Source organism: Mesoplodon mirus (genome assembly GCF_964341445.2).
Source record: "Mesoplodon mirus genome assembly, chromosome: 5".
Taxonomy (NCBI): Eukaryota; Metazoa; Chordata; class Mammalia; order Artiodactyla; family Ziphiidae; genus Mesoplodon; species Mesoplodon mirus.
The window spans coordinates 46,216,775-46,244,267 of NC_138980.1; the positions used below are offsets into that span (position 1 = coordinate 46,216,775).

Consider the following 27,493-nt stretch of genomic DNA (forward strand, 5'->3'; position numbering starts at 1 on the left):
GGCGGGGCCTGAGCCCGAGGGGAGTGGCCAATCCTGGTCCTTCAAACAAGAGGGCAGAAACTGGCATTCAGGGGTCGGGACCTGGACCTCAGGGGGCGGGATCAGACCCTCCAGGGGCGGAGCCTTGCCTTAAGTGGGTGTGACCTGCGCCACCAGGCTGCTTAATGAGCCTGGACTTCGACGGGCGTGGCCTATGCCCTCAGGATCTTGAGGGCGGGGCCTGGGCCCTCGGGGGCGGAACCTGGGCCTCTCTGGGCGGGGCTTGGGCCCCCGGGGATCCTCAGGGGCGCGCCGACTCGCAGGCCCGCGGAGGCAGCGGCTCCACCTTGAGCCAGATGCCATCCTCCGTGCGCAGAATGAGCTCGGGCTTCCGCCGCACCTTGCGCGTTCGGTCCACGCTCAGGCGGAAGCGCAGCAGCGTCAGCGCCACGGCCACGCGCATCTCAGCCATGGCGAAGCTCTGTCCGATGCAGTTCCTGAAGGACGGGGAACAGGGAACTCAGGCCCAGCCGCTGTGTGTGCGGGGTCCCTGGGATGTGGTAAATGACCTCCCCCTCTGAACCTCAACTTCCAGACAAAGGCATCATAGAGCCGTTAGGAGCATGTGAGCCCAGAACTCAGGGCCTGGCATAGAGTAGATAGTTGGAACCCATGGATGATATAGCAGAGTCTGATTGGGGGGCTTCCTGGTGTATTGAGGGCACGAAAAGGGTACCAGATTGGCGGGGACACCCGAGTGGACGTGGTTTCTACTCCTGATGGGTGCATCCCTGATCTTCCACTGGCCTCGATGTGTCTCCTACGCTTCACCTGGACTGGGGAAAATAGAAGTTACCTGGGTCCTGCAGAGAAGGGCATGTAAGCTAGCGGGGAGCGCTGCTGTGAGTTGTCCAGGTCAAAGCGATAGGGGTTGTACACCTAGGCAAGAGTAGACTGGGGGTGAGCCTGAGGGCTGGTTCAGCCATCCCAATCTGGTTCCCGCCCTCAGCCTCTGGGCACCAGACCAGCAGGACAGAGAGAACCTCATTACAATCCAGCCACACCTGTCTCCTTCCCATTCCCACCACAGGGCCTTTGCACCTGCTGTTTCCTTCATGTGGAACACACTTTTCCCTGCTCCTCACTTTTCAGTGTGAATGTTTTCAGTTTCAGCTCAAACATCGCTTCTTTTGTAAGGCCTTTCCTCACCGTGTGAGCTAAAGTGCTCTCCCCCACCCCCCGACCCACTCCAGTTTTGTTTCCTTTGAGCATTTATTAATATCCAAAATGATCTTGTTTATTAGCTTATTTTATTCCTCTGCACTTCACTGTGAGCTCCGTGAGAGCAAAGACAGTATCCTCCTCTGTCCTCAGTGCCCAGCACTGGGTCTGACACACGGTAGATGCTCAATAAAGATTTCCTGATGTAATGAATTAAGAGTGAATGGGTGAATAAATGGGAGGAGTACTCAAGCCCTACACCCAGCCCTGCCATCTGGCTCCCTGGGGAGGAGGGGAGGGGAGGCCTTGCTGACCAAGGACTGTCCCTTCTGAGAAGAAAGAAGCTGAGAGAAGAGAGGGTTGGGGCAGGAGCTCACCTTGGAGTCAGGCCACACTGTAGGGTTATGGTGGGTCCCATAGATGCTGACTAGGCAGATGATTCCTGTGGGGAGGGGTGGGGTCATTGTGTCAGTGGAACCGAGGGAAACCAGGACCTCCTCTGGAGACCTACGCCTCCCTGGCTCTCCCTGGAGCCATGCTATTCCCACAAGCCATCTGCCACCCTTTCCTGCCCATCCTTCCCTAAAAAATTCTGCTGCCCCATCCACTCCATAAGAGGTTCCCATCCCCATCTTTCTAGCTGCCATCCTGGCCACACAGGGATCTTTCTCACTCGTATATCTGACATTGCTCCTCCTCAGCTCAAATACCTCCCATGGCTCCCTACTGCCCTGAGGATCAAGTTCAAGTGCCTCAACCTGGCATTCAAGGCCTTTCACTGTCTGCACTCTGAGGCTCTGCTCCATAAGCATGCTCTCATTTCCAACCCCCAAGGCTCACCTCTCACGTCCCCTCTTCCAGGCAGCCCTCCCTGCATTCAACCCCAGATACAGCCATCGCTCCTTATTTGGGGCTGCTCCAGCCTCTGTCCCTCCCTTTAGCCCATCCCTCACCCCATGTGTCTGGGAATGTCTGTGCCCTGATGTATCTTCCCCAGTCTGGGTGGTACTCAAAGCTTGGGCCCGGGAATGAGGCTTCTCTAGATGCCCAGCATCACCCAGGACAGGACCTGGTCTCCAGGGAATACCTGGCAACGGAATGAAATCAACCTTCCCTACGTGCACCCTCACAGGACCCACCCTGCCACACCCGCTCCTTCCTTTCTGCTTGGACACACCAACCTCTATCTCCCCAGCACACACACACAACTGAGTCTCCCCCATCACCCCAGAAGCAACAGGCTATACACTGCCTACAGGGACGGTGGACCTGGGGCATGCATGGCCAGGCCCCCATGGGCAATAGAGCAGGCAGGCAGCAGGGAGCACATAGAGGGCACCTTTGGGGATGATGCGCCCATCTGGGAGCTTAATGTCCTCCGTGCAGCGGCGGGAGACCAGGGTCACAGGTGGGAACTGGCGGAGGCTCTCCTTGATGCACAGAGTGGTGAAGGGCAGCTGGGTTAGGTCATCCCTGGGGAATGTGGAACAGTGGGTAACTAGGGTCCAGGCCATGGTGCCACCCCCTTCCCCAGACACATATACACACACATGTGCACAGGCAATTAGGAGCAGCTGCAGGAAACCAGTCTAGGATCTCAGACTTGCCCCAACTTCAGGCATTTGCAGTTGTGCCCTGTACACACCTCTAATCCTCAGCAAGTAAAATATCTGACCCCTGACCAATCAGAGCAGCACTAGCCGGATGTCTGTGAGCCCAGCATTAACCCTTTAACTGATTAATTATGTGGAGGTAAGGGGGCATCCCTGGGGAGGTGCCAGGACAGCCAGGGGGACCTGGGGTGGCAGCGATTTACCAGCCTGTATAGATCAATTTCAGTATTTATAAACCCATACATCCTCTTCTTACAGTACATTAGTTTTTTTCCTTTGGACTTCAGGGCACAAAATTGGATTAATTATAACCCTTGGTTTATGATCTAGATTGTTTTCTTTACACTAACAGGTTATCTTTCATAGAAACTCTCTGTTGCTACCATAAAGGGCAAATGGCATGCCTGGTATAAAGGTATCCATAAATATAAACACCACTGGGAAAACAGAAGACAGTTAATAAATTCTGGCTAGATACCACCTCCTGCCCAATTCTCAGAACCTGAGGTATCTTCTCCCTTTGTTAAAAAGGCAGATTAGCAAGGATTAGCAAGGTGTTAAAGACACAATGGCACCAACTGAAAGTGTCTCCCTGAGGTCACAATCCAAATGGCTGACAATGAACCAAAAGGAACTTTCTCGCTGTTCAATGCTGTGTTTTCTTTGCATCGCCCAGAATCAGCTCCACACAGCACACATCTGAAGTAAATCGGATTATTATTCCTGATTCTTACACTCCCCCCCACATTGGAATTTTACACTATGCCCTTTGCCATGTGATTCTGAGTATCTTCTGCTCGGATGGCTGGAGCATATGTCCCACCCCTTTCATGGTGGGATTGGCCAGATGACTTGCTTTAGCTAATGGAATGTTACAATGCAAGCAGAGGTTTTAAGTTGTGTGGTTCTTTGTGCTTCTGGAGTCTGTCTTGAGGAGAACATGCCCAGCGTGGCTGCTGGTCCATGAAAAATGAGGAGATGTGGAAAAAACCTGAACCCAAACCTAAGCTTGGAAGCATCTCCACTCAACTCAGTGCAGCCCAGAGTAACAAGAGTAATATGCAGACAAGAGCAAGAAATATGTGCACACAAGAGCAATAAATAAATGCTTGCTGCAAACCACTGAACTTAGGGGGGCTGTTTGTTAGGCAGCGTTATTGCAACCATTGCTGACTAAGACACTCTTAACTAAGAACTCCTGCATTATGAGGTAGGCATACGCGTTACCTGTCATCCCCATTTTGCAGTTGAAGAAATTGAAATTCAAGAAGCTTAAGTGACTTGTCTGAGGTTAGACAGTCAGTAAGTGGTAGAGCAGAGAGATTAATACTCAAGGCTTTGAACTCAACCTGCCCCCACTACCCCCATGACCCCAGACTAACCACTCCAGTTCCTCCAGCTCCCGACCTTTCATGACTTCCTGGATCTCTTCCCGGCACTTCTCCTGGTACTCTGGATGCTTGGCCAAGTTGAACAGCACCCATGAGAGCCCGCTGGATGTTGTGTCGTGACCTGCAGGCAGATAAGGAGCTTAAATGGATGCTGCCGAAAGATAGCAGAGATGCTGTATTCAGACAATGGGGCCCCTTCCCATCCTTCCCCAGCCACACCCCATGTCCTCACCTTCAAACATGAAGGTGTCTGCCTCAGCTCGGATGTCCTCATCTGACAGTTCCTTCCCATCTTCATCCTGGAATGGGCAGCAGACTCTGCTCAGCTCACTTCATCCCACCCGCCACATCCTAGGAGTTCTTCCAAAGTGAAGACACCCCCTTCTTTATCTTAAGCCAAGCGGCAGGGGAAAGGATCCCAGGCAGATAGATGTATGCAACTTGTCTAAGAAAGATGGAAAGAGAGCCAAAGATGAGAGGAAGAAGGGACTTTGTATTTCTTCAGCAGCTCCTAGAGCCAAGCATACTGCCAGATGCCTGACAACAACCTTGTGATCAGGTCTTATGATCATCATGCTGTAAATGAGGAAACTGAGGCTCAGAGGGAAGACTTAGATGACTAAGGTCAAACATCCATGAAGCAGCAGAACTATTATCAAACCGGAATCCAGGACTGTCTGAATCCAGAACCCAGGTGCTGCTCAGAAACTCCACAGAAGCACCACAAATAGGTGACCACCTATCTCTGGCAAGTGTCACATTTCTTCAAGGTCTTGTATTGCATCTTTGTGTTGTGAACTGAATTCTGTCCCTCCGCAGCCCCACCCCAGAACCCTTAAGTTGAAATCCTAACCCCCAGTACCTCAGAATGTGACCTAATTTGGAGATAAGCCTTTTGCAGAGGTGATTAAGTTACAATGAGGTCATTAGGGTGGGCTCTAATCCAATATGACTGGTGTCCTTATAAGGAGAGGAGATGAAGACACAGACATGCACAGAGGGAAGACAATTGGAAAACACAGGTGAAGACAGCCAGCTACAAGCCAAGGAGAGAGGCCTCAGAAGAAACCAACACTGAGAAAATTTATTTCTGTCATTTAAGCCACCCAATGTGTGGCGCTTTTTTATGGCAACCCTAACGAACGAATACAGTCTTACGTGTTTTGCATCTGCCTGCATTCTAGATCCATGTTAGTTTGGATGTTTATCATTTTACACAATTGCTGCAACTCATGAGGAGGCTGTCCTGGGCAGAGCTCCACCCTCCAGGGTCCAGCCTCACCCTGGCCAGGAGCAGCACATCTATGAAGTCCAAGGTCTTGCCCTGCTTGGCCTTAAGCCAGGCCTCAGCCCCCAGCTGGTGTAGTGCCCGCCGCCGCTCCTGGATGACCTCCGTGGTGAAGTGATGCACGGTGTCACAGGCCTGCCGGAAACGCCGTCCGTCTGCTGTACGGTAATAGATGAAGTCAATGTGGTGATGCAGGCGATACTGACGCCGGACCACCAGTGCGCTCAGCTCAATGATGGCCGAGATGTAATCACTCATCTTCCTGCCAGGGAGAAGAAAGGCCATGAGCAAAGCCCTGCACCCTAAGACAAGCTTCCTCTCCCAAAGGGCAGGTTACAAAGAGAGGCCCTGAATTAACTCTATTTTCTTATTTCCTTGTATTCTTGATGCTCTGCCATCTGGGGCTTCAGTGACTGGAGAGATACCACCCCTCCCAGGACTAGCCATTTCTTAGAGATAGCAAATGACTCACCCAGGAGCATGCCTTTCTTTTGCAAACCAGCCAATCCAGAGTCCATACTCCAAACATTATTGGGTTGAGCCACTATCCCCCTGCCTTAATCACCCCAGGGCCAAGCACTGGATAACTTGGGGGCACCCCTGTGCCCCAGAGCCTGCTGAAATTATTCAAACTAGCCAATCTTAATCCTGCATACCCTGCCTTTCCCATTGCTTCCCGTAGAACACCCCTAAAAATGTTTTTGCCATGCTTTCTTCTGGTGCTTCCCCATGTGGCCCTGTGTGGTGTGGCATGCCCCCTCATCTTGGGAGCAGTAAGTAACAAACTATCTTTTCAATGGCAATTGTTTCTTGATCTGTTGGCCTCACCATACCTGAATAAAACTACATTCTAGGTACATTTTAAAACAGGCCCAAAGAGGGATGAGGACTTCTAAATAGATGTAGCATCACTAAAATTAAATGGCTACAATCCACAGAGTGGGAGAAAATATTTGCCAATCATATACCTGGTGAGAAGCTTGTATCTAAAATATATAAAGCACTCTTAAAACTCAATAATAAAAAAGACAAATAACACAATTTTAAAATAGGGAAAGAATATAATAGACATTTCTCCAAAGAAGACATACAACTGGGCAACAGGCATATGAAAAGATGCTTAACAACATTGGTCATTAGGGAAATGCAAAAAAAACCTACAATGAAATACCACTTTACCCCAACTGGATGGCTATAATCAAAAAGACAGATAATAACAAGTGTTGATGAGGGTGTGGAGAAGCTGGAGCCCTCACATACTGCTGGTAAGAATGTAAAATGGTGCAACCAACTTATGGAAAAAGTCTGGCAGTTCCAAAAAAGGTTAAACATAGAATTATCATATAGCCCAGTAATTTTACTCTTAGGTATACACTCAAGAGAATTTTAAATGTTCACACAAAACCTCTTCTACACAAATGTTTATAGCAGCATTGCTCATAATAGCCAAAAAATGGAAGCAAACTTAATGTCTATAAACAGATGACTGGATAAGCAAAACGTGGTATTATGTGGTAAATGGAATATTATTCAGCAATTTTTTTTTTTTTTTTTTTTTTTTTGCGGTACGCGGGCCTCTCACTGCTGTGGCCTCTCCCGTTGCAGAGCACAGGCTCCGGACGTGCAGGCTCAGCGGCCATGGCTCACGGACCCAGCCACTCCACAGCATGTGGGATCTTCCTGGACCGGGGCACGAACCCGTGTCCCCGGAATTGGCAGGCGGACTCCCAACCACTGCGCCACCAGGGAAGCCCTATTCAGCAATTTTTTAAACGAATTATTGATAATTCAACTACAGCATGGTTGAATCTGAAAACAATATGTTGACCGAAAGAAACCAGAAACAGAAGTCTGTGTAATTCCATCTATATGAAATTTCCATAAAAGACAAATCTATAGAGACAGAAGGAAGATTAGTTATTGCCTAGATCTGGAAGGGAAGTGGGAAGTGGGAGATGAGTGCTGAAATGTACAGGGTTTCTTTTTGGTGAAAATATTCTAAAATTGATTATGGTGATGGTTGCACAACTCTGTGAATATACTAGAAACCATTGGTTGTATACTTTAAATGGGTGAATTGTATGGTATATCAATTAATCTCAATAAAGTTCTTATTTTAAAAAAAAGAAAAACTAAATTGCAGGGGGCAGGATTGCAAAGAGCTGTCCTTAGTTCTGAAGCATGCTTGTTGTTTTCATGCACTAATCACCAACTGCCATTTTCTTGTTTATTTGTTCATGGTTACTGCCTGTCTTCCCACTAAAATGTAAGTTCCAGGAGAGCAAGACCTTATCTGTTTTGTTGACCACTGTATTCTACTCTAGCGCTGGTACACAGTAGGCACTCGATAAATATTTCTTGGATCAGTTAATGAATTAATTACCAAGGCCATCTCCACCTTACCCAACTGAAACAATACCACTACAAGGCCCAGAGTAACAAAGTCAGCAGCTTGTTTTTGAGGACCTACTATGTGCTACAAACTTGACAGTCATTATGTCCCTTATTCCTTATATCCCCACTTAGACTGTAAGCTCCAAGGAATTGGGCTTAGTGCTTACCACCATATCCCCAGTGGCTAGCATGGTGCCAGGCACATAGCAGGTACACAACAAATATTTGATGAATGAATGAATGAACCAGCTATGGTTATTTCATTCATTCAACAAATATTCACTCGACATCCATCATGTGCCAGGGTAGTGCTATATCATTTTATGCTTTAAACATCTCTCAGGGGCTTCCCTGGTGGCGCAGTGGTTGAGAGTCCGCCTGCCGATGCAGGGGACACGGGTTCGTGCCCCGGTCTGGGAAGATCCCACATGCCGCGGAGCGGGTGGGTCCATGAGCCATGGCCGCTGAGCCTGCGCGTCCGGAGCCTGTGCTGCGCAACGGGAGAGGCCACAGCAGTGAGAGGCCCGCGTACCGCAAAAAAAAAAAAAGAAAAAGGAAAACATCTCTCAGAAGGTCAGGGATTGTCATCCCTATTTTACAAAGAAACTGAGGCTCAGAAAATGTGGGAAGGGTCTTTCCAAAGACCACATACCTTTTGTGGAGGAATGAGTGAAACTAGCGTCTACCGAGCACCTACTGTATGCCAAGCTATTGACTCACATTATCCCCTATAATTCTCATACGATGACTGTGGGGATGGGATGGAGATGTCCATTTTGGGGATGAGGAAACAGGCTCAGAGAGGTGATGTCAGTTTCCCGGAACCACACAGCCTGTCAGTGACAGCTGCACAGGAGTGCCTAAGAGCTAAGAGTTTCCTTTTTCCTCTCATCACCTCGCCCCTGGAGCAGCTGACTCTATGTTCCCCAGGGAGGCCACACTCACTCCTGGCAGTTGCTGTTGTAGCTGAAGACACATTTCTGAAGACTGTCCAGGGTCATGAGGCTGACATGCTCAAACATGTCAAGGGAGACTTCTGAGCCCTCTGCCAAGCGCTGCCATTTAGCCTGGAAGAGAAAGACACGTGGCAAATGGGTATGGAGACCACAGACCTTCACCCGGGCTGACAGTGACCCAGCTGCAAGTTCACTACAAGACCACTTTATAGATAAAGGAAGTGAGGCTTCCTGGCATCACATGGTTTGCCCATGAGCTCGAGCCTGGACCAGCCTCACTTCCAGGATACCCTCTTCCCAAGAAACCCTGGGACTCACATGCATGATATCAGTGCACTGGTTGAAGATCTTCATGTAGGGCTTCAGTATGTCAAAGTGGAAGGCAGGTGTCAGCAGGCGGCGGTGCCGGCTCCACTTGTCACCTTTGCTGAGCAACAACCCATCTCCTGGACCCAGAAGACCAAGGTTAAGGACCTCACCAACAAACCCCACACCCTGCCCCCTCTTTCCTGAAGCCCCAGCTCCAGGCTACCCAGTCCCGAGCTCACCCAGCCAAGGTTTCAGAAAGCCATAGAAAAGGTCATCCTTGGGGGCAATGGCAGCTGTGGAGAGAGAAGAGGTGATGATGTCTCAAAACAGAGTTCTGACCCTTGACCTCTACTTATGACCTCCTTGGGCCTCCACTTTGGGCTGTCACCTCCCATGTCACCCCTCCAGTCCAATCCTCCACACCTGCCCCAAAGAGAGCCTTATAACATGCTGATCTGAACATGAGCCTTCCCTGCTCAAACACCTCCCATGGCTCCCTAAAACCTTTGTAAAAAAGTTCAAGCTCAGGCTAGCACTGTAGGCCCTGCCCTATCTTGCTGCTGTATGCCTCTCCCATCTCATCCTTCAGCATACACCAAATAACCCCACACGTTGTCCCTCACTTCCAAACCTTTGCCCAGGCTGGGCTTTCTCTCCAGTATGGCTTTCTTCACCTGATTCTTCTCCTAATCTACCCCCTCTTTTCTGCCAACTCAGGCCATCTGAATTACATCTCCTGTGCTCCCAGCCTCCAGCCTCGCCCTTTCCAGTCTGTCCCGTACCCTAGACCCAGGGGGATCTTACTTGACTCTAGATCTGACCATGTCTTTTTCTGCCCACACCCCCATCAGCCTCAAGCACAGCTGCTCAACCCATGTACAAAGCCTTGAATGACATATCCCAGTCCAGGCCATTCTCAGAACACCTCTCTCCTCCACCACAACCACCCCTCCCCGCACACACCCAACTTGCTTACATCATAGAACTTTTCTCAGGTCCTTGAAAAGCTGTGTTCCCTCTCTGTTCTGAGTCTTTCCACCAGGCACCTTCTCTGCCTCAAACACTCTTTCCTCATTCTTCCAGTCTCTGCCTGGATGCCATTCCCTCTCCCACCAATCACTCTGGATTGTATCCATCCAGTTACAAGCGCTTTGAAGGGAGGGACCTTGTTGATCACTAACTTATTGGTGCTAAATAAATTTTTATTGTATGAATGAATTAACCAATCAAAGGATGAATGAATGAGAACTATCAATGGGTAGATGGATGGATGGTTGGATGGTTGGATGGATGGGTGGATGGGTGGATGGATGGATGGATAGATGGATGATGGGTGGGTGGGTGGGTGGATGGATGAGTGAAGGCATTCCCTTTCTATGTGCTGAATAGATATGGGACAGAATGGGCAGGGCCCAGGAAGGAAGTAGCTGAAACTCAAGTGATGTCACTTTTACCTGAGATATGATTCAGCTACCTATACTCCCCAGGCATTGGCCAATTGTATGCACAATCATCTGTCCACTCGTTCTCCCATTCTACACACCTCTGCTGCCACATTTCTGTGCCCAACCCATGCTGGGCAATGCTGTGGCCCCAGAGATGGCTCAGCTCCACACCCTGCCTGGAGGAGCTCTGGGTGTAGTGGGAAAGGGAAGCAAAGGCATGCCATGTAATTAGCAAGAAGGTAGAATGTGTGCCAGGAGCAGAGGGGGGCACAGAGAAAGGGTTGCTAGAAGTCAAGGCAGACTTCCAGGAAGAGGCAACTTTGGAGGAGGAGGTGGGAGTCTAGTCACTCCTCTCCTCTCTGGGCTCTGGACTCCATGCTAGGCCCTTCAGGGGTCTTTCTGACACACAAACTTGTCCAATGGCTATCCTGCTCAAACACCTCCCATGGCTCCCTAACACCCCCAAGATAAAACACAAGCTCCTTCACTTTGTACATAGGTGCCCTGAGTCCAGCTCCTGTCTCATTTCCTACTTCTCCCCACATGTCGTCTTCACTCCAGACACCCCAAGTCACCTGAATTCCCCTGGCACTTTCACACATCTGCACTTTTGCACTTAGGACCCTCTACCTGGGACCTCTCATCAGGCAAACTCCTATGCATCCTTCAAAGCCCAGTTTCACTGATGCCTCCTCCAGGAAACCTTCTCCAAACCTTCTCTCCAGCCGAAACCTTGCTCTGTCATCCTCAGGTCCCTCCTCTAATCCAACCCTCAGCACCTAATGCCAGGAGAGCCTGTATCCAGGCTGCCTCTCCCATCACTTTCCCCTCCAGTAACAAGGAGATGGTAACATCTACCCTGAAGAAGGTCATATAAGAAAAGCCCCCACAAGTGCCCAGCAGGAAGCTGCATATTACTGTGGTTGAGAGCTTGGCCTCTGGGCTGGCCAGGTCTGGGTTCAAATCCCAGCCCTAACTGGTTGTGTAAACTTGGGCAAGAAAATCGAACAATCTTGCCTACCTCATGGCAACCCTACAAAAACTCAATGAACTAATGTGCTCCTGGCACACAGTAGGTGTTCATTAAATATTCATGCACATAAGTGAATAACTAACCAACTGTTGGCTATTTTTACTACTGTGACTATAATTATTGCTCAGTTGTGTCAAGAACTTGTGAGATGAATATCTGGGTCCCCAGCTCACAGCAGGACCCTAATGGGGAAAAATGAATGTGCAGACACCATGGAAAACAGTTTGGCGGTTCCTTGAAAAGTTAGACATAGAGTTCCTACATGACCCCACAATTCTACAACTAGGTACCTACCCAAGAGAAATGAAAATATATGTCCAAAACTTGTACACACATGTTCATAGCACCATTATTCATAACAGCCAAAAGGTAGAAACAACCCAAGTGTACGTCAGCAGATGAATGGATAAGCAAATATGGTATATCCATACATCCATACAATGAAATATTACTCAGCCTTAAAAAAGAATGAAGTCCTAGGGCTTCCCTGGTGGCGCAGTGGTTGAGAGTCTGCCTGTCGATGCAGGGGACACGGGTTCGTGCCCCGGTCCGGGAAGATCCCACATGCAGCGGAGCGGCTAGGCCCATGAGCCATGGCCGCTGAGCCTGCGTGTTCGGATCCTGTGCTCCGCAACGGGAGAGGCCACAACAGTGAGAGGCCCGCATACCGCAAAAAAAAAAAAAAAAGAATTAAGTCCTGATCATTGCTACAATGTGGATGAACCTCAAAAACTATTCTGAGTGAAAGTCAGGTGCAAAGGACCACATTTTGTATAATTCCTCTCCTATGATATATCCAGAAAAGGAAAATCCATAGGGACAGAAAGTATTTACCACTGGATGAAGAGAAGGGGGAATGGGAAGTGATACCGTAATGGCTATGGAGTGCTTTATGGGGTGATGAAAGGGTTTTGCAACTAGAGAGAGGCGACAGTTGCACAGCGCTGTGACCACACTAAATACCTTACACTTTAAAATAAGTAATTATATGGTATGTGATTTCAGCTCAATGTTTACAGTGAAGATATGAAAACAAGCTACAATTAAATGCCTGTATATCCTGCCTTGTCTTCTATAAAGCATTCTCACCTACTTTCTCTGTATATCCCAAATGCCCCTTAAAAGATGAAGAAACAGAGGTTCTAAGAAGAGCCATGCCTTTCTCAGGGCCCATCAGCTATGTGGGTTTAAGCCTAGAGGAGCAAACCCCCAAGATGTGGTCCCAAGGAGGCCCCAATAGGGGATGGAATTTACGACTTAGGACCAGGTCTGTCCAATCTCAGGCAGGCAGGCATGGAGGGGCCCGGACACCTTGGGGTCAGGAGGCCTGACTCCAAGTTGCCTCTCCTGACTCACACAGCCCCACCCTCCCCAAGCTGGAGTCTACCATCCAGCTTCTCCAGTGGGGGAGGCACTGGATATCCTGCCTGTCCTGAGAGAGGGCAGGGGAGAGGAGAAGAAGAGGCCCGAGCATCTACTAAATTGTCAAGCTTATGATGGGGGCTCCACTCCCTGGTCTACTTGGGGTCTCATAACCATGCAGGGTGACACTCAGAAAACAGATGCTCTGAGCTGGTAGAGAGGGGAGGGAGGGGGAAAGAAAGAAAGAAAAAAGATATTAAAAAGGTAGAAGAGGGCTTCCCTGGTGGCGCAGTGGTTGAGAGTCCGCCTGCCGATGCAGGGGATGGGGGATCAAAGGAGGCTTCCTGGAGGAGAAGGTCATTAGAGCTGCATGTTGAAGCCTGAGCAAGAGCTTGCCAAGCACACTTGGGAATCCTGCACCTTGAAATAGGTGTGGATGGCAGAAGGGAGAAGCAATCCTTCTACCTCTCCCTCTCTGCCACTCAGGGCCAGCCTGCAGGCTGCGATAGCCACAGTGGGAGTGTCAGAACCCAAATGATAGGAGTGCCATGGCTTAAAATTGAGCAACAAGCATTTAACAAAAGCTTGGGCAAACAACTGCCTATCCGAACATGTCTGCTCTGACTTTGAGAGGTGAACATCCTCTAAAAGTTCCTGGGAATTTTATTGTCACGCCTTTTCCCACGCTGCTCCCATTATCTGTATTGCCATGGTGGCTTTGGTAAACTCCTATTCATCCTTCAAATGGCCCTTCTTCTGGATAGCCCACCTGCCTAGAAACCCAGGTAGGTAGGCTCTGGGAGTTGAGGGTCTACTCATCACTCAGAGGCCCAGCCCACCTACCTGAGGCACCCACCAGGGGCTTGATGTAGTCAGGGTGCACCAGAACCAACAGTGGCAGGACAGGTCCTATCCACACCAGGATCACATGGTGCATGCTGTCCAGCACCTTCTTCTCATCTTGGAGGCCTGTCTCATTCGGGAGATACTGCAGGGGGTGGTAGAGAAGGGTAGTGAGAAGGTGTCCAGTCCTGGCTTCCCCCAGCCCTTCCCTCCCACCACTTTCCCTGCCCTCAAAACTAGCTGGGAAGAGCTGTATGATTGCGGCCAGTTGGCTGCACCACACTGAGCCTCCATTCCCTCATCTGAAAACTGGGGGGAAAGTCAACTCCCCTTCTGAGGGTAGTTGAGAGGATTCATGGAATAGCAAAGTGGAAGAGCCCCAGCACAGGGCCTGACACACGGCTGGTGTTCAAGAAATAAAAGCAGTAAGAGTAAACACAGTAATGATAACGGTTAGCATTAATCTAGTTCCTCTATGTTCGTAATAAAATATTACTAGTATTGTTCTCTTTAACACATACACATGCTTGCAGTTGGGTGCTGCTGTGGGCATTTTTCAGATATTCATGCATTCAACCCACACAAGAACCCTATGATGTAGTTGCTACTATTTTCCCCATTTTACTTTACTCAGAAGGGTAAAATGACTTGTCTTAAGTTACAGGTGAGTAAAGGGACTGTCCTGGTTTGGGCTCCCCTAGAAGTAGGACCTGAGACAAGGGTTCTAGGGCAAGCAGTTTATTTGGGTGGTGATCCCCAGAAACATGGGTGGGGAGAGGGGAAGTGAGATAGAGAGGGAAGGCAGTCAGCAAAGAGTTGTCAAGGGAATTACTCCCATGGACAACTGGGGCTCAGTCCCACCGGGGACCTCTGGGGGACATCCATCTCAGAGTTAACCCACCTGAGGGTGAGGGGGCTGGGGTGTTTTGATACCAACTCCCCTAGTCCCATAATCATGGGCTGAGGTTGAAGTTCACAGTCCGCCCGTGCAGAGTGGGCTTCAGCTGCTAGAGAAAGCCCTAGAACACAGGTGCTAGCAACTAGAAGTCAGCCCACTGCAGCCAGAAATGGGCCGAGAGGATGTGCGCAGACACTGGCATCACCTGCCATAGTGGTAAAGCCAGGATTTGAACACAGGCCCCCAAGCTCCAAAACGCCTGCTCTTAACCAACATGTTCTATGAGGCAGAGCACTTCAGGCTCAATGTCAGATGGATCTGAGCTCAGATCCACCCTCAGCAGCTGTGTGATCTTGGGCAAGTCACCTAACCTCTCTGAGCCCCAAAGATCGAATCCACAATATAGGGCAGGTCCATCCCTACTTCATAGGCTATGAGACTTGGGAGAGCTCAGATATAAAGGAGCCTAACCCAGTGCCTGGCCAGTGGTAGGGTCCAGCAATTGTAGAATGAATGAATGAATGAACAAATGACTCCTCTCTGGTTTCTGTGTCTCCTTCTTGATCAGGTTCAGCCCTGAGCCTCTCCACACCCAAGGGAGATCATGGCATCATCCAGGTCTCATGGCCTGGGAGGCAGGATGGGCCCACGGGGTCAAGGCTGGACTTCAGAACTGGCGCTGGCCAACCGCCCATGGCACCAGAGCCTGGCCACTATTTCCAGGACCACCATCCATGCCAGAGGGCTTCCTGGAGTAAGGGCATTGGATATGGGGCATGAAAAATGAGTAGAAGTTCATCTAACAGAGAAGGATATTCTGGGCAGAGGGCAGAGTTTTGGCAAAGGCCATGGAGGTGGAAAGTCAGAGCCTTGTCCCAGGAGCAGAAAGTCATTCTATGGGACCAGAGGGAGATGGTAGAATAGGTGAGGAGGGTGGGGGTTGGAGTCTAAAGGGACTTGAACTCCAGCTGAGAAGCTGGGACTTTCTCAGGACAGCAATGGGGAGCCATGGAGGGTGTGTAAACAGGGGAGGGACATAGCTGGATTCAAGAATCCTTCTGGGACCAGGAAGAGGGATGGACTGGAGGGGTAAGACTAAAGGCAGGAGCCCAGTGAGGAGGCTGGACCATGGAACAGCAGGAGAGGAGGAGGCCTGAGCAGTGGTTGGAGAATGGGAAGGAGGGAGGAGATTCAGGCACAGACAGCCAAAACTTGGTGAGTGCTGGCTCCAGGAGGACAATAAAATGCATGTTTCTTGCACTATTGAGTGGAAATATGTCTCCTGCTTCCTTCTTCTCAGACACTCACTCCAAGCAGTGTCTAAAATGTGTCTAGAATCACTTGTTACTTCCAGTCTCCGCAGGACCCAGGAATTGAGCACATACATCCACCACGGTGTAGCAGGCTCAGTGCCCAGCATGCCACAGACACGACTTCAGGAATCGTTGAAACAATCCCACGAGATTATTAGGAATGATTATAGTTCCACGTTGCAGATGAGTCAGCTGAGGCCCAGGGAGGTGAAATATCTTGTCAGGGTCACACAGGCAGCACATGGTAGAGACTGGCAAGCCCACACTGGTGACCACTGCCCCAAAGTGCCTCTCCAAAGCCTTCCTCCAAGTTCAGCATGAGGCCTGAACCAGGAAGGTCTCCACAACTGTCCCTCAGTTTCATTTAGGCCTGGAAGGGGGATCAGCCGAGTCCAGCAGGGAAATAGGGGCTGGACTCTGGCCCCAAAAGCCTCAGCACCCTCAGGAGTCTGACTTTCTCTCTTCTGACCTCTGAAGCCCTTTTAGAAAAGTCCAGCCTTTCTCATCCAGAAGCTAGAGGGGCAAGGGTAGACAGCTAAGATCAGGGACGCTGGACCAGACAGCCTGGGTTTAAACCCAGACGCTGCCACTTACGAGCTCTGTGACCTAAGGCCAGCTACTTAACCTCTCTGTGCCATTGTATTCTCCGGAGAAAAATGGAGATAGTCACAGGACCTACCTTCTAAGATTGTCAAGAGGACCAAATGAGTTAATATTTATAAAGTGCCTGAAATAATACTTGGAATATATATGTGAAATAAGAAATGAAATGAAAGAAAAGGGTTGGAATCCTCACCTGGGACCACAGCATTAAAGAGAAAGAGAGAGTGTGTGAAACCACATTGTGGGGTAGGTGGGGTGCCCCGCCTCCCACTCTGGGATTTCACAAGCACTGGTACCTGTTGCTACAGCAATAGCCTGGAATTGTAGAGAGAACTTTAGAGTCGGCTCTGCCTCATCCATGCTGTGTGATCCTGGGTCCCTGCTTGCCCTCTCTGAACCTCAGTCTCACTCAGATCCTGTAAAATGGGTCTGTTCATGGCTCCAACTAGATTCTTGGGGGGATGAGGGAAGCCAGCAGGTCCATCATCCTTACTGAACATCTGTACCTGCCCTGCCCTACCCAGCCCACCTGCCCAGCCACACACACCATGCCCAGGTGGCCCAGCAGCCAGCTGCGCCGGGGCGGCTGGGGGAAGCAGCGCAGTCGGCAGCAGGTGATATAGAAGTGCCAGCAGAGCCTCAGGAACCGCAGCAGCAGACGGAAGAGGAAGAAGAGCAGGGAGAGAAGGAGCCCGGACAGGGCATACAAACGGAACGCCGTCTTCTCCAATCCCAGGAGGTGCAGCAGGTGCTCTGTGATGGGCAGCATCCTGGGGGGACACATAGGGTGAGGGTCAGTGCAGGTGGGAACCACCCTCTGGCCACATGTGTGCCATACACACGATGACCTGTGGAGCCAAGCATGATGTGCCTGGCACTTAGTAGGCAGTCAATACATGTAAGTCCCAGACACCAAGGATGCTTCTTCCCAGAGCAGTGACCTCCAGCCAGCTGGCCCCACCCATATGCCCTCAGCCTTGACTTCTCAGGGCATCCCTCCCAACTTCTCTGCCCATGCGCAGGTGGCCAGAGTATTAGAAAATTGAAACAAACTCCCTCCCCTCCTCCTTGCCAAAAGTAGCTCTCAATCGATGACTGATGAGCGTTGCTGGATAAATAATCCAGCTCCTTCTTTCCAGTGCAATGACCCTGAGGTGTGGGTTCTGCATGCACTGCTAGGGTTCCCCAGCAGGATTAAACTCAGCTGCCCACAAGAGAAACCTTCTCTGTTAGCTGCCTCCTTTCCCCTGTCTTACTTCCCTCTTCTTCTTCTTCTTCTTCTTCTCCTTCTCCTTTATTTTTAATTTTTCTTTTTTTTTTTTTTTTTTTTTTGCAGTACGCGGGCCTCTCCCTGTTGTGGCCTCTCCCGTTGCGGAGCACAGGCTCCGGACGCGCAGGCTCAGCGGCCATGGCTCACGGGCCCAGTTGCTCCGCGGCATGTGGGATCCTCCCGGACCGGGGTACGAACCCGTGTCCCCTGCATCGGCAGGCGGACTCTCAACCACTGTGCCACCAGGGAAGCCTGCCTTCTTCTTTTTTTAATTGAGGTAAAACTCACATGATATAAAATGAAGCATTTTAAAGTGAGCAATTCAGTGGCATTAATACATTCACAATGCTGTGCAATCACCACTTCTATCTAGTTCCGAAACATTTCCATCACCCCAAAAGGAGAACCCGTCTCCATTTAGCAGTCCACTCCCCGCTCCCCCCACCCCTGGAAACCGCTAATCTTTTTTCTGTCTCTACGGATTTGCCTATTCTGGACATTTCATATAAAGGGAATCATACACAGTGACTTTTCATGTCTTTTGTGGCTTCCTTCACTCAGAATGATGTTTTCAAGTTTCATCCGCTTTGTAGCATGTATCAGTGCTTCATTTCTTATACTGCTGAGTAACAGTCCACTGTAAGAATTTATCACATTTTGTTTATCCATTCATCTATTGGACATTTGGGCTGTTTCCACCTTTTGGCTACTATGAAATGCGCTGCTATGACCATGCATGTATATGTATTTGTTTGAGTCCCTGTTTTCAATTCTTTTAGGTTCACTGCCTTCTCCCTTATTGGTCTTTTCTGTGATCACTTCCCACATAAACTACTTGCACTCAAATCCTTGCCCTAGCGTCAGCTCCTGAAGGAACCAAAACAGAGTGGGTGTGTACCAATAATACTAATAACACAGTGGCCTGCCATGCACCACCAGGGTGCATGGGTGGTGCCTCATTTCATGGAATCTTAAAGCAATCCTTGAAGGCAGGTCCCGTCATTCTCTCTATTTTCAAGACAATTCAAGCTCAGTGCCTCCAACTCACGGGAGTTGGGAGCTGGCAGGGGTCCCCTGAACCCCCACCAAGGCCAACCTCAATCAATTTGAGGGCCCATGGATCTCAGACAACACCAAGGAGACTGCTGAAAATGCTCAGGTCCTGCTCTCATCAATCTTTTCCACTCAGTCCTATGAACCAAGGGTTCCCTCTGTGCTCCCACCTCCTTGGACAACAGAGCTAAGGAAACCCTGCACTGCAGGTTCTCACCTGTGTCCTCAACATCCACCCACCTCTGCCAGGGGTGCCCCCTCCCAGGGCCTCCAACCCACTGGCTCTTCCACCAGCCAAAGTCCAACCACATCATCCAGGCAGAGGGGAAGGTTCTATTGGTTGCTGTGTCCTGGGAAAGCAGGTGGATGGGTCATTACCAAATGTGGAGGACCCCATTGGAATGGTCTGACTTACAAGGCAGATGACATGACGACTCATTAGGATGGCTACTATCAAAGAAAGAAAGTAAGAAAATAACAAGTGTTGGCAAGGATGTGGAGAAATTGGAAACCTATGCATTGCAGGAGTGAATGTAAAATGGTGCAGCCATGCTGCGGAGAACAGTATGGTGGTTCCTTAAAAAATTAAACATAGAATTACCGTATGTTCTAGCAATCCCACTTCCGGGTAGATCCCCAAAAGAAGTGAAAGCAGGGACTCAAACAGATATTTGTACACTCACGTTCATGGTGGACCTATTCGCAATAGCCAAAAAGTGAAAGCAACCCAAGCATCCATCAATGGATAAACAAAATGTGGTCCATTCATACAGCGGAATATTTTGCAGCCTTAAAAAGGAAGGAAATTGTAACACATGCTACAACACCGATGAACCTTGATGACATTATGCTAAATGAAATAAGCCAGACACAAAAGGACAAATACTGTATGATTCCACTTATATGAGGTCCCTGGACTGGTCAAATTCATAGACACAGAAAGGAGGATGGTGGTTGCCAGGGTCTGGGGAAGGGGGAAATGGTGAGTTAATGTTAACAGATACAGAGTTTTAGCTGGGGAAGATGGAAAAGTTCTGGAGATGGATGGTAGTGATGGTTACACAACAATGTGAATGCCCTTAAGACCACTGAACTATACACTTAAATGGTTAAAATGGTAAATGTTATGTGTATTTTACCACAGTTAAGATCTTTTTTAAAATACAGAAAGCCTGGTGTCGGCAATATGCCCTCTGGAGGGCTGGATGGGAGAGGGGGAGGGGTGGGGAGTAAGCAACATTCCAAAATGAAACACAGAGAGCTCCAAGTCACGAGTCCCAGGCATATGCTCTGAACTAAGACCACTGATGTGCAATTGGGCTGCCTCTCCCATGGGCAGCTCTAGGTGACACACTCCACAGAAAGTAGCCATGGGTATTTATTTCTTTACCAATCTAACGATGGATAATGATTTTCTCCAGCAATATCGGGGAAGCCAGCTAGCGGTTACTACGGAGAATTGTGACCTTCCTCCGGCTTCCACAGGCCAGGACTTCCACTAAGGGTTCTACATGCTTCTCTTCAGCGTTCAGTTGGCAAATCATTTCTGAGCCCCTGCTATGTGTGTGACTCTGTTCTAGGCATGGGGATGTAATGATGGCAGGACAGACATGGCCCTGGCCCTTAGGGGTGGTGACCACCAACAGACATGCTAGGACACCTCAGAAAGGCTACACGTTCTGAAGAAGGTAAAGTGGGGATAGGGGAGGGGCTGAATATTGGCCGCCCCCCACTGATATCCCATTCTAATCCCTAGAACCTGTGACCTTATATGGAAAAATCTTTGCAGGTGGGATTAAGGTAAGGATCTAGAGATGGGGAGATGATTCTGGATTGTCCAGGTGGGTCCTAACTGGAATCACAAGTGTCCCTCTAAGAGAGAGGCAGAGGGAGCCGAGGACCCGTGTTCAATCCCTGGTCAGGGAACTAAGATTCCGTAAGCCACGTAGCGCAGCCAAAGAAAGAGAGAGAGAGAGAGGCAGAGGGAGATTCGGCAAACAGAAGAGAAAGCCATGTGAAGACAGAAGCAGGGATTGGGGTGAAGCAGCCACAAGCCAAAGAACACCTGGAGCCCCCAGAAGCTGGAAGAGACAAGGAAGGATCCTTCCCTAGAGCCTTCGGAAGGAGGGTGGCCCTGCCAACACCTGGATTGCAGACTTCTGGCCTCCAAATCCAAGAGCTAAAAAATTGTGTTGTTTTAAGCCATCCAGTTCATGGAAATCTGTTACAGCAGCCACAGGACACTAATCCTCAGAGTAAGAGGATGGGGAGCAATTCTTTTAGATGAAGTGGCCCAGGGAGGCCTCTCTGGAGAGGGATATCTGGGCAGAGGCCTGAGTGAAGTGAGGAATCTATATGAAGGGGGCTTTCTTACTAAATATGCACACACACACACACATACACACACACACCATAAGCAGCTGGGTTCTAATCCTAACTCCTCCACTGACTGCTTTTACTGTCACCCCCAGTTCCCCATATGGAACTGGGGGTAGCTGTAAGAGATGATCTCTGAGTCCACCATGGTATGACCTTTCCTGTGTGTGGTCTGGAGTGGAAGGATGGGGTGGAGATCACCATCCTGGCAGGCCCAAGACTTCTTGGGGTGGGCTGGAGTCAACATATTCAGCCAACAGGTCACATGGGTGACATCTAACCCCTGGGCAAGCTGGCTGTAGTCTGGCTTCCACCCCATCCACTACAGATACCTTTCTAAAGGCCTGTCATTCCTCTGCTCTAACTCCCTCCATGGCTCCCCACTCCCCACAGCCTGGTATCCAAAGCCCTTTGGGAGGTGAACCCTACCCATCCTCCACCTCAGCCACAAAGATCCCCTTTCTCAGTCTGTTTTGGACCCCCCTTTCTTCACCCAATTTGTAAATGTTGGTGTTCCTTAGAGCTTGGTCCTGGGTGGTCTCCTCTCCCTCTGTGCACACCTCCTGAGGATCTCACCCCCTCCCATGGCCTCCGTGACTCGTCTCTGAGTTGCCTCCCATGTCTTGGTGGCCCCCTTGATAGGTCCAGCCACCTCCTGGATATTCGCCCAGGGATATCAGATTCACCTCACCCCCTACCTCCCTCCTTCTTCCTCCATTCGATCTGTTGCCAGCTGCTGCCAGTCATCCAGCCTAAACATCTTTCACATCCATTCATTTCTCTCCATCCATCATCCCAATCTATGTCAAGTCAACACTGTGATAGCCTCCTCCCATCGGTCCCCTGAGTTCCATCCTTGGCCCCCAGCAGTCCATTCTCCACACAGAAGTCAGAGGGCTCTTCCTAAAATCCTCCTATGGCCCCCTCATTACACTCTGAAAGCAATTCAGACTCCTTTCCACGGACCCCATTGCCCTGTGTGGCCTGCCCCTGCTGACACCTCCAACTCTGTCTCCCACTGCTCTCCCCCTCACTCACTCAACTCTGGCCACTCCAGCCACAGGCTAAGCTCATTCCTACCTCAGAGCCTTTGCACATGCTGTTCCCTCCACCCTGCATGCCCCTCCCCCAGCTCTGCCCACACCAGCTTCCCCTCGTCCTGCAAGCCCAGCTCTGCCCTGACAGTCCATTTTGCACGGAAATCATCCACCTCCCTTCCTTTGCTCTCAAAAGAATTATTGAGCACCTGCTGTATGCAGTGACTTTCACAGTCATGCATGCCTTTCATCTTTCCAGTAACCCTCAGAGGAAGTTGGGGGACTTGGAGTCACAGCAAAAGCCCCCACCTCCACCCAGGAAAATCGCAGCTGATATCCTGACCAAAGAGATGACTTCCTGAAGGATTGAAATGGGAAGGAATTGGAACAAGATAAAGTGTGAGCCCTGAAAAAGGGGTCCCTGCTCCAGGTGGGTGGGTGCATGGGAGGGCCAGAGAAACCCTGTGCCCACCTCACCATCCCTCATGACAGGTGCAGGCTGCAGTCTTTCCTGGGACAGACACCAGCTCTACTCCGAGCAGAAAAAACACATGCTGTGGGTCCCCAACTGGCTCTCACCCTGGAAGCCACAGTCTTCTCATCCACAAAAAGGGAATAATAGAAAGAGGTCCATCTGATGTTCACGGGAGGAGCTCAACAAATGGGTGCATTGAGGAAGTCCTCTACTTTCCATAGCTGGGTTCCTCCTCCCCTCAGACAGAGCAGTTCTGTCCAAACCCCCAAAGAAAGTGCTACAAAAAGTGTTGAGGTGGTGCGGCCGCAGTGGGAAACAATTTGGTCCCACAAAAAGTTAAATATAGAATCATCCCATGACCCAGAATTCCACTCCTAGGTGTATACCCAAAAGAATGGAAAACAGGGACTCAGATACTTGTGTACAAATATTAATAGCAGCACTATTCACAGTCACCAAAGGGTGAAAGCAGCCCAAATATCCATCAACTGATGGATAAATATCATATGGTGTATCTATACAATGGAATATTATTCAGCCATTAAAAGGAATGAAGCACTGACACAGGCTACAACATGGATGAACCTCAAAAACATCAAGCTGAGTGAAAGAAGCCAGACACAAAAGGCCATGTATTGTATAATCCGGTTTATATAAAATATCCAGAATAGGTAGGAGACAGAAAGCAGATCCGTGGTTGCCAGGGGCTGGGGGGAACGGGAGTGGGGAGTGAGGAGGTCTCCTTTCAGGGTGATGGAAATGTTTTGAAAACATATACATGTGGTGATTGCACAACATTGTGAATGTACTAAATGCCACAGAATTGTTCACTTTAAAATAGTTATTTTATATTAGATGAATTTTGCCTCAATTTTTTTAAATGCAGAAAAAAAGGTTTTGAGGACCCGTGAGGTATTTATCATGGTGGCTGCCTCTGAAAGGAGCCTGCAAAAACTGGGGGCAGGATTGGAAGGGAGGCTTACCTTTCTGTCTCCATCTTTGGGGACTTTTTGATTTTCTACACCCTGAGCACATATTGACCATTCAAAAGTGTTTTAACTATTAAAATTAATTAGTGAATTGTACAAGCCAAAGAATGAACTCTAATGTAAACTATGGACTTTAGTTAATAACAATGTTCTAGGGACTTCTCTGGTGACGCAGTGGTTAAGAATCTGCCTGACAATGCAGGGGACACAGGTTTGATCCCTGGTCCAGGAAGATCCCACATGCCACGGAGCAACTAAGCCCGTAAGCCAGAACTACTGAAGCCTAGCGCGCCCTAGAGCCCGCGCTCCGCAACAAGAGAAGCCAACGCAGTGAGAAGCCTGCGCAACACAACGAAGAGCAGTCCCCGCTCGCCACAACTAGAGAAAAGCCCATGCGCAGCAACAAAGACCCAACGCAGCCAATAAATAAATAAATAAATAAATGAAAGATGGGGGAAAAACCTAGCATGTTAAAAAAAAAAAATAATGTTCTATATTGGTTCATCAAGTGTAACAAATGAACCACACTAATGAGAGAGGTTAATAACAGCGGAGTTGAGGGGGTGTGTTGGAACCCTATACTTTCTGGGTAACTTTTCTGTAAACCTAAAACTGCTCTAAAAAGTAAACTCTGGGGCTTCCCTGGTGGCGCAATGGTTGAGAGTCCGCCTGCCCATGCAGGGGACACGGGTTCGTGCCCCGGTCTGGGAAGATCCCACATGCCGCGGAGCGGCTGGGCCCGTGAGCCATGGCCGCTGAGCCTGCGCATCCGGAGCCTGTGCTCCGCAACGGGAGAGGCCACAACAGTGAGAGGCCCATGTACCGCAAAAAAAAAAAAAAAAAAGTAAAGTCTGTTAAGATTTAATTAGCTGATAGCACAGGGAACTATATTCAATATCCTGTGATAATGGAAAAGAATATAAAAAAAGAAGGAATATATATGTATAACAATCACTTTGCTGTACAGGAGAAATTAACACAACATTGTAAATCGACTATACTTCAATAAAAAATTAATTAGTTGAAATTAATGAAAAATGAATTAAGATGCTTCAATGGGGGGGCATGTTTGGGGATGCAGGCAGTTATTCTCTTTCTTGATCTGGGTGCTGGTGACAGGTTCAGTTTGCAAAAACCCCAGTTCTAGAATGTGCACTTTCCTGTATGTATATTACACTTCAACTTTAAAAATAAAAATAAAATGAAGAAGTGTTTGGGGATTGCATTATTCTTTAAAAATGCATTTTTGGATTCAAATCACAGCTCTGCCCCTCCCCAAGTAAGTAGCCTGGAGTGAGTCCAGTCCCCATCCTCAGCATCCCCATTTCCAGTCTGTGAAATGGGTTAATAATAAAGGGACCTACTTCCTAAGGTTGTCTGGGACACTTCAGTGAGATGAGGCTTGGCACATAACATGCAAATTTTCAGCCATTATTCCTATTTCTATTACAATATTTTATAAAAGTGAGACAAATTCAAAGCTGACACTCTCAGGATGCTGTGGGAGGCTGGCATGCCTGTTCCTCTCAGCACCAGCCCCCAATCTCATCCCAGAAGCCAGGCAAGGCCCCCAGCAGCCCTGCCCTGGCAGAGGTGGCCCCGCCCACCCTACTGCATTATCTGAAGATGGAGGTGCCAGTGACTGGCTCTGAGGCTGGCCCACGCCCATGGAGTACTGGTTTGTCAAGTTAGCCCAGACACCAAACGGGGACTCATCATACAAGGTGTGTGGACTCCTGAGAACGAACGCAGTAACGTGGACCCTGGCCCACCAGAAACCATATATCTGCCTCTTCTTGAGCCACAGGCGCTGTACATACTACCTCCACTCCCCACATGGTGGCCTGACAGCCAAGCACCCAACACTGGCCCCACTGCCCTACATCCCAGCCCTGCTCTCCATTCCCTCCAGCAGCCTGTAGTCAAGACAGCCTGCCCCCTAAGCTGGCTCATGGTACCTTTTCGAACGCCTCTATGCCAAAGGGCTGTCCCACCTAAAACTCATATTTTTCCAAAGTGTCAGGCCCCAGACGTTATGAGCCGGGAGGGGGCCCACCCAAATTTCTGGGGTTCTGAGAGTTTCAGTGGCAAATATGACGGCAGGGCCAGTTTGGCAGAACAGGATGTGGAGGGATGAGACTCACCACAGCTTTGGGCATATTTTAGGCATTTGCCTGCAGCTTCTTTGGCCCAAAGGAGATCCTGGCAGAAAAAGAAGCTTAAAAACTACCAGTAATCTAGATCATTCCAGGGCTGCAATTGTCTCTGCCCATCATCTCCATCAAATGTGGCCATGCTTGGATGTGCACCTCAGAAAGGACTCCTTGGAGCTCTGCATCTTAGCTGTGTGACCTCAGGTGAGTGTCTGCACCTCTCGGAGCCTAAACTTCCTCATCCATAAGACAGGAACCATATTACCAACTTCATGGGGCTGAGGTGACAACTAAGCGTTTTTTAATGTGCTCAGCTCAGTGCTTCATCAAGGACAGTAAGTCCTCGATCAAAGGTACCTCTCACGGCTGTTGGTACTACCATCACATTCATTATTGTAACTCAGCCACCCAGGATTTTGAGAATCAGGGCCAAGTCTTTCCAGGGAGGAGAGATGGGGTCCCATACCATCTGGATGACACTTGAATGTCTCCAGAGTCATCCAAAACCCTCTGCGGATACCAACCAAGGTCACAGCTGCACACTAGCCCAGAGCTAATGTTACTGCTCAGAAACCCAAGCTGGGCTATACAGAGAGGCCAGGGCCATCGGAAAGTGCCCAGGATTTTGGGGTCAGCCGGGGCTGGTTTGTTCAAATCCCAGCTCCCCCACTGTCTCCCTCCCACCTCCAGCCTGAGACTTATCAGCTGGTGGGCCTCAGTTGCTTTGCATGGTCCCTGCTGGCTAGCCCCGCTCTGGTCCAAGGGGGAAGGGCCAGGCCCCTGGGACACCAGGGAGCATTATTTCAAACAAACATCCAACAAACATCAGCTGGGACCAACTGCAGGACCTCACGTGACCCTCACAGCCAACTGTGGGGACCCAGGCAGGCATCCTCTTTTCATAGAGGGTCAGTTGGAGGCTCTGCGCCTGTGATGTGTGTGAGACTGTGAAGGCGGTGGCACCACAAGCCTAAGGTTCATCAGTGGGACGCACTGCCTCCCCTTTAAGACAATGTGGAGTGGTGAAATCCCAGTGACCCCAACCAGCCTTAAGGAGGCGTCACAGGTCTGGGCTTGGATCCGTCTAAGATGCCCTGATTCGGAAGGGTGTCTTCTTGAGGCCCTTCCCACCATGGACACCCAGAGAGAAGGATACACCCAGGACTCCGAGGCGCGCGCGCGCACACACACACACACACACACACACACACACACACACACACACACACACACACACACACACACACACACACACACACACACACACACACACACACACACACACGCACGCGCGCGCGTCCCTCACAGGCAGTCCCGTCCTGGTTCCTGGCGATTCCCGGGGCCGGCAGTGCACCCGCCCGCCGCCGCGCGCAGAACCCTCGTACCCGCGCTACCAGCCCCGGAGCTGGTGCACCTCGGGTTACTGCGCAGGGATGAGGCCGCCCTCAGGTTACAGTCCGCCCCCACGCGCGCTCACCCTGCGGTCTCGGCC

General features: G+C 49.8%; 1 protein-coding gene across 1 annotated transcript; it reads right to left on the reverse strand.

Annotated features, from left to right (window-relative positions):
* Positions 1–280: 280 nt before the first annotated feature.
* CYP4F22 (cytochrome P450 family 4 subfamily F member 22) lies at positions 281–27,493 on the reverse strand (the record flags this gene model as incomplete). The annotated part of the gene is made up of 13 exons (XM_082620863.1): positions 27,479–27,493; positions 17,196–17,418; positions 13,835–13,979; positions 9,391–9,444; positions 9,161–9,288; positions 8,832–8,953; positions 5,487–5,754; positions 4,437–4,503; positions 4,196–4,325; positions 2,540–2,673; positions 1,578–1,642; positions 836–918; positions 281–476 (listed from the first exon to the last, which is right to left on the reverse strand). The coding sequence occupies exons 2-13, from the start codon at positions 17,415–17,417 to the stop codon at positions 281–283; spliced, it is 1,614 nt and encodes a 537-aa protein (XP_082476989.1). The 5' UTR covers position 17,418; positions 27,479–27,493.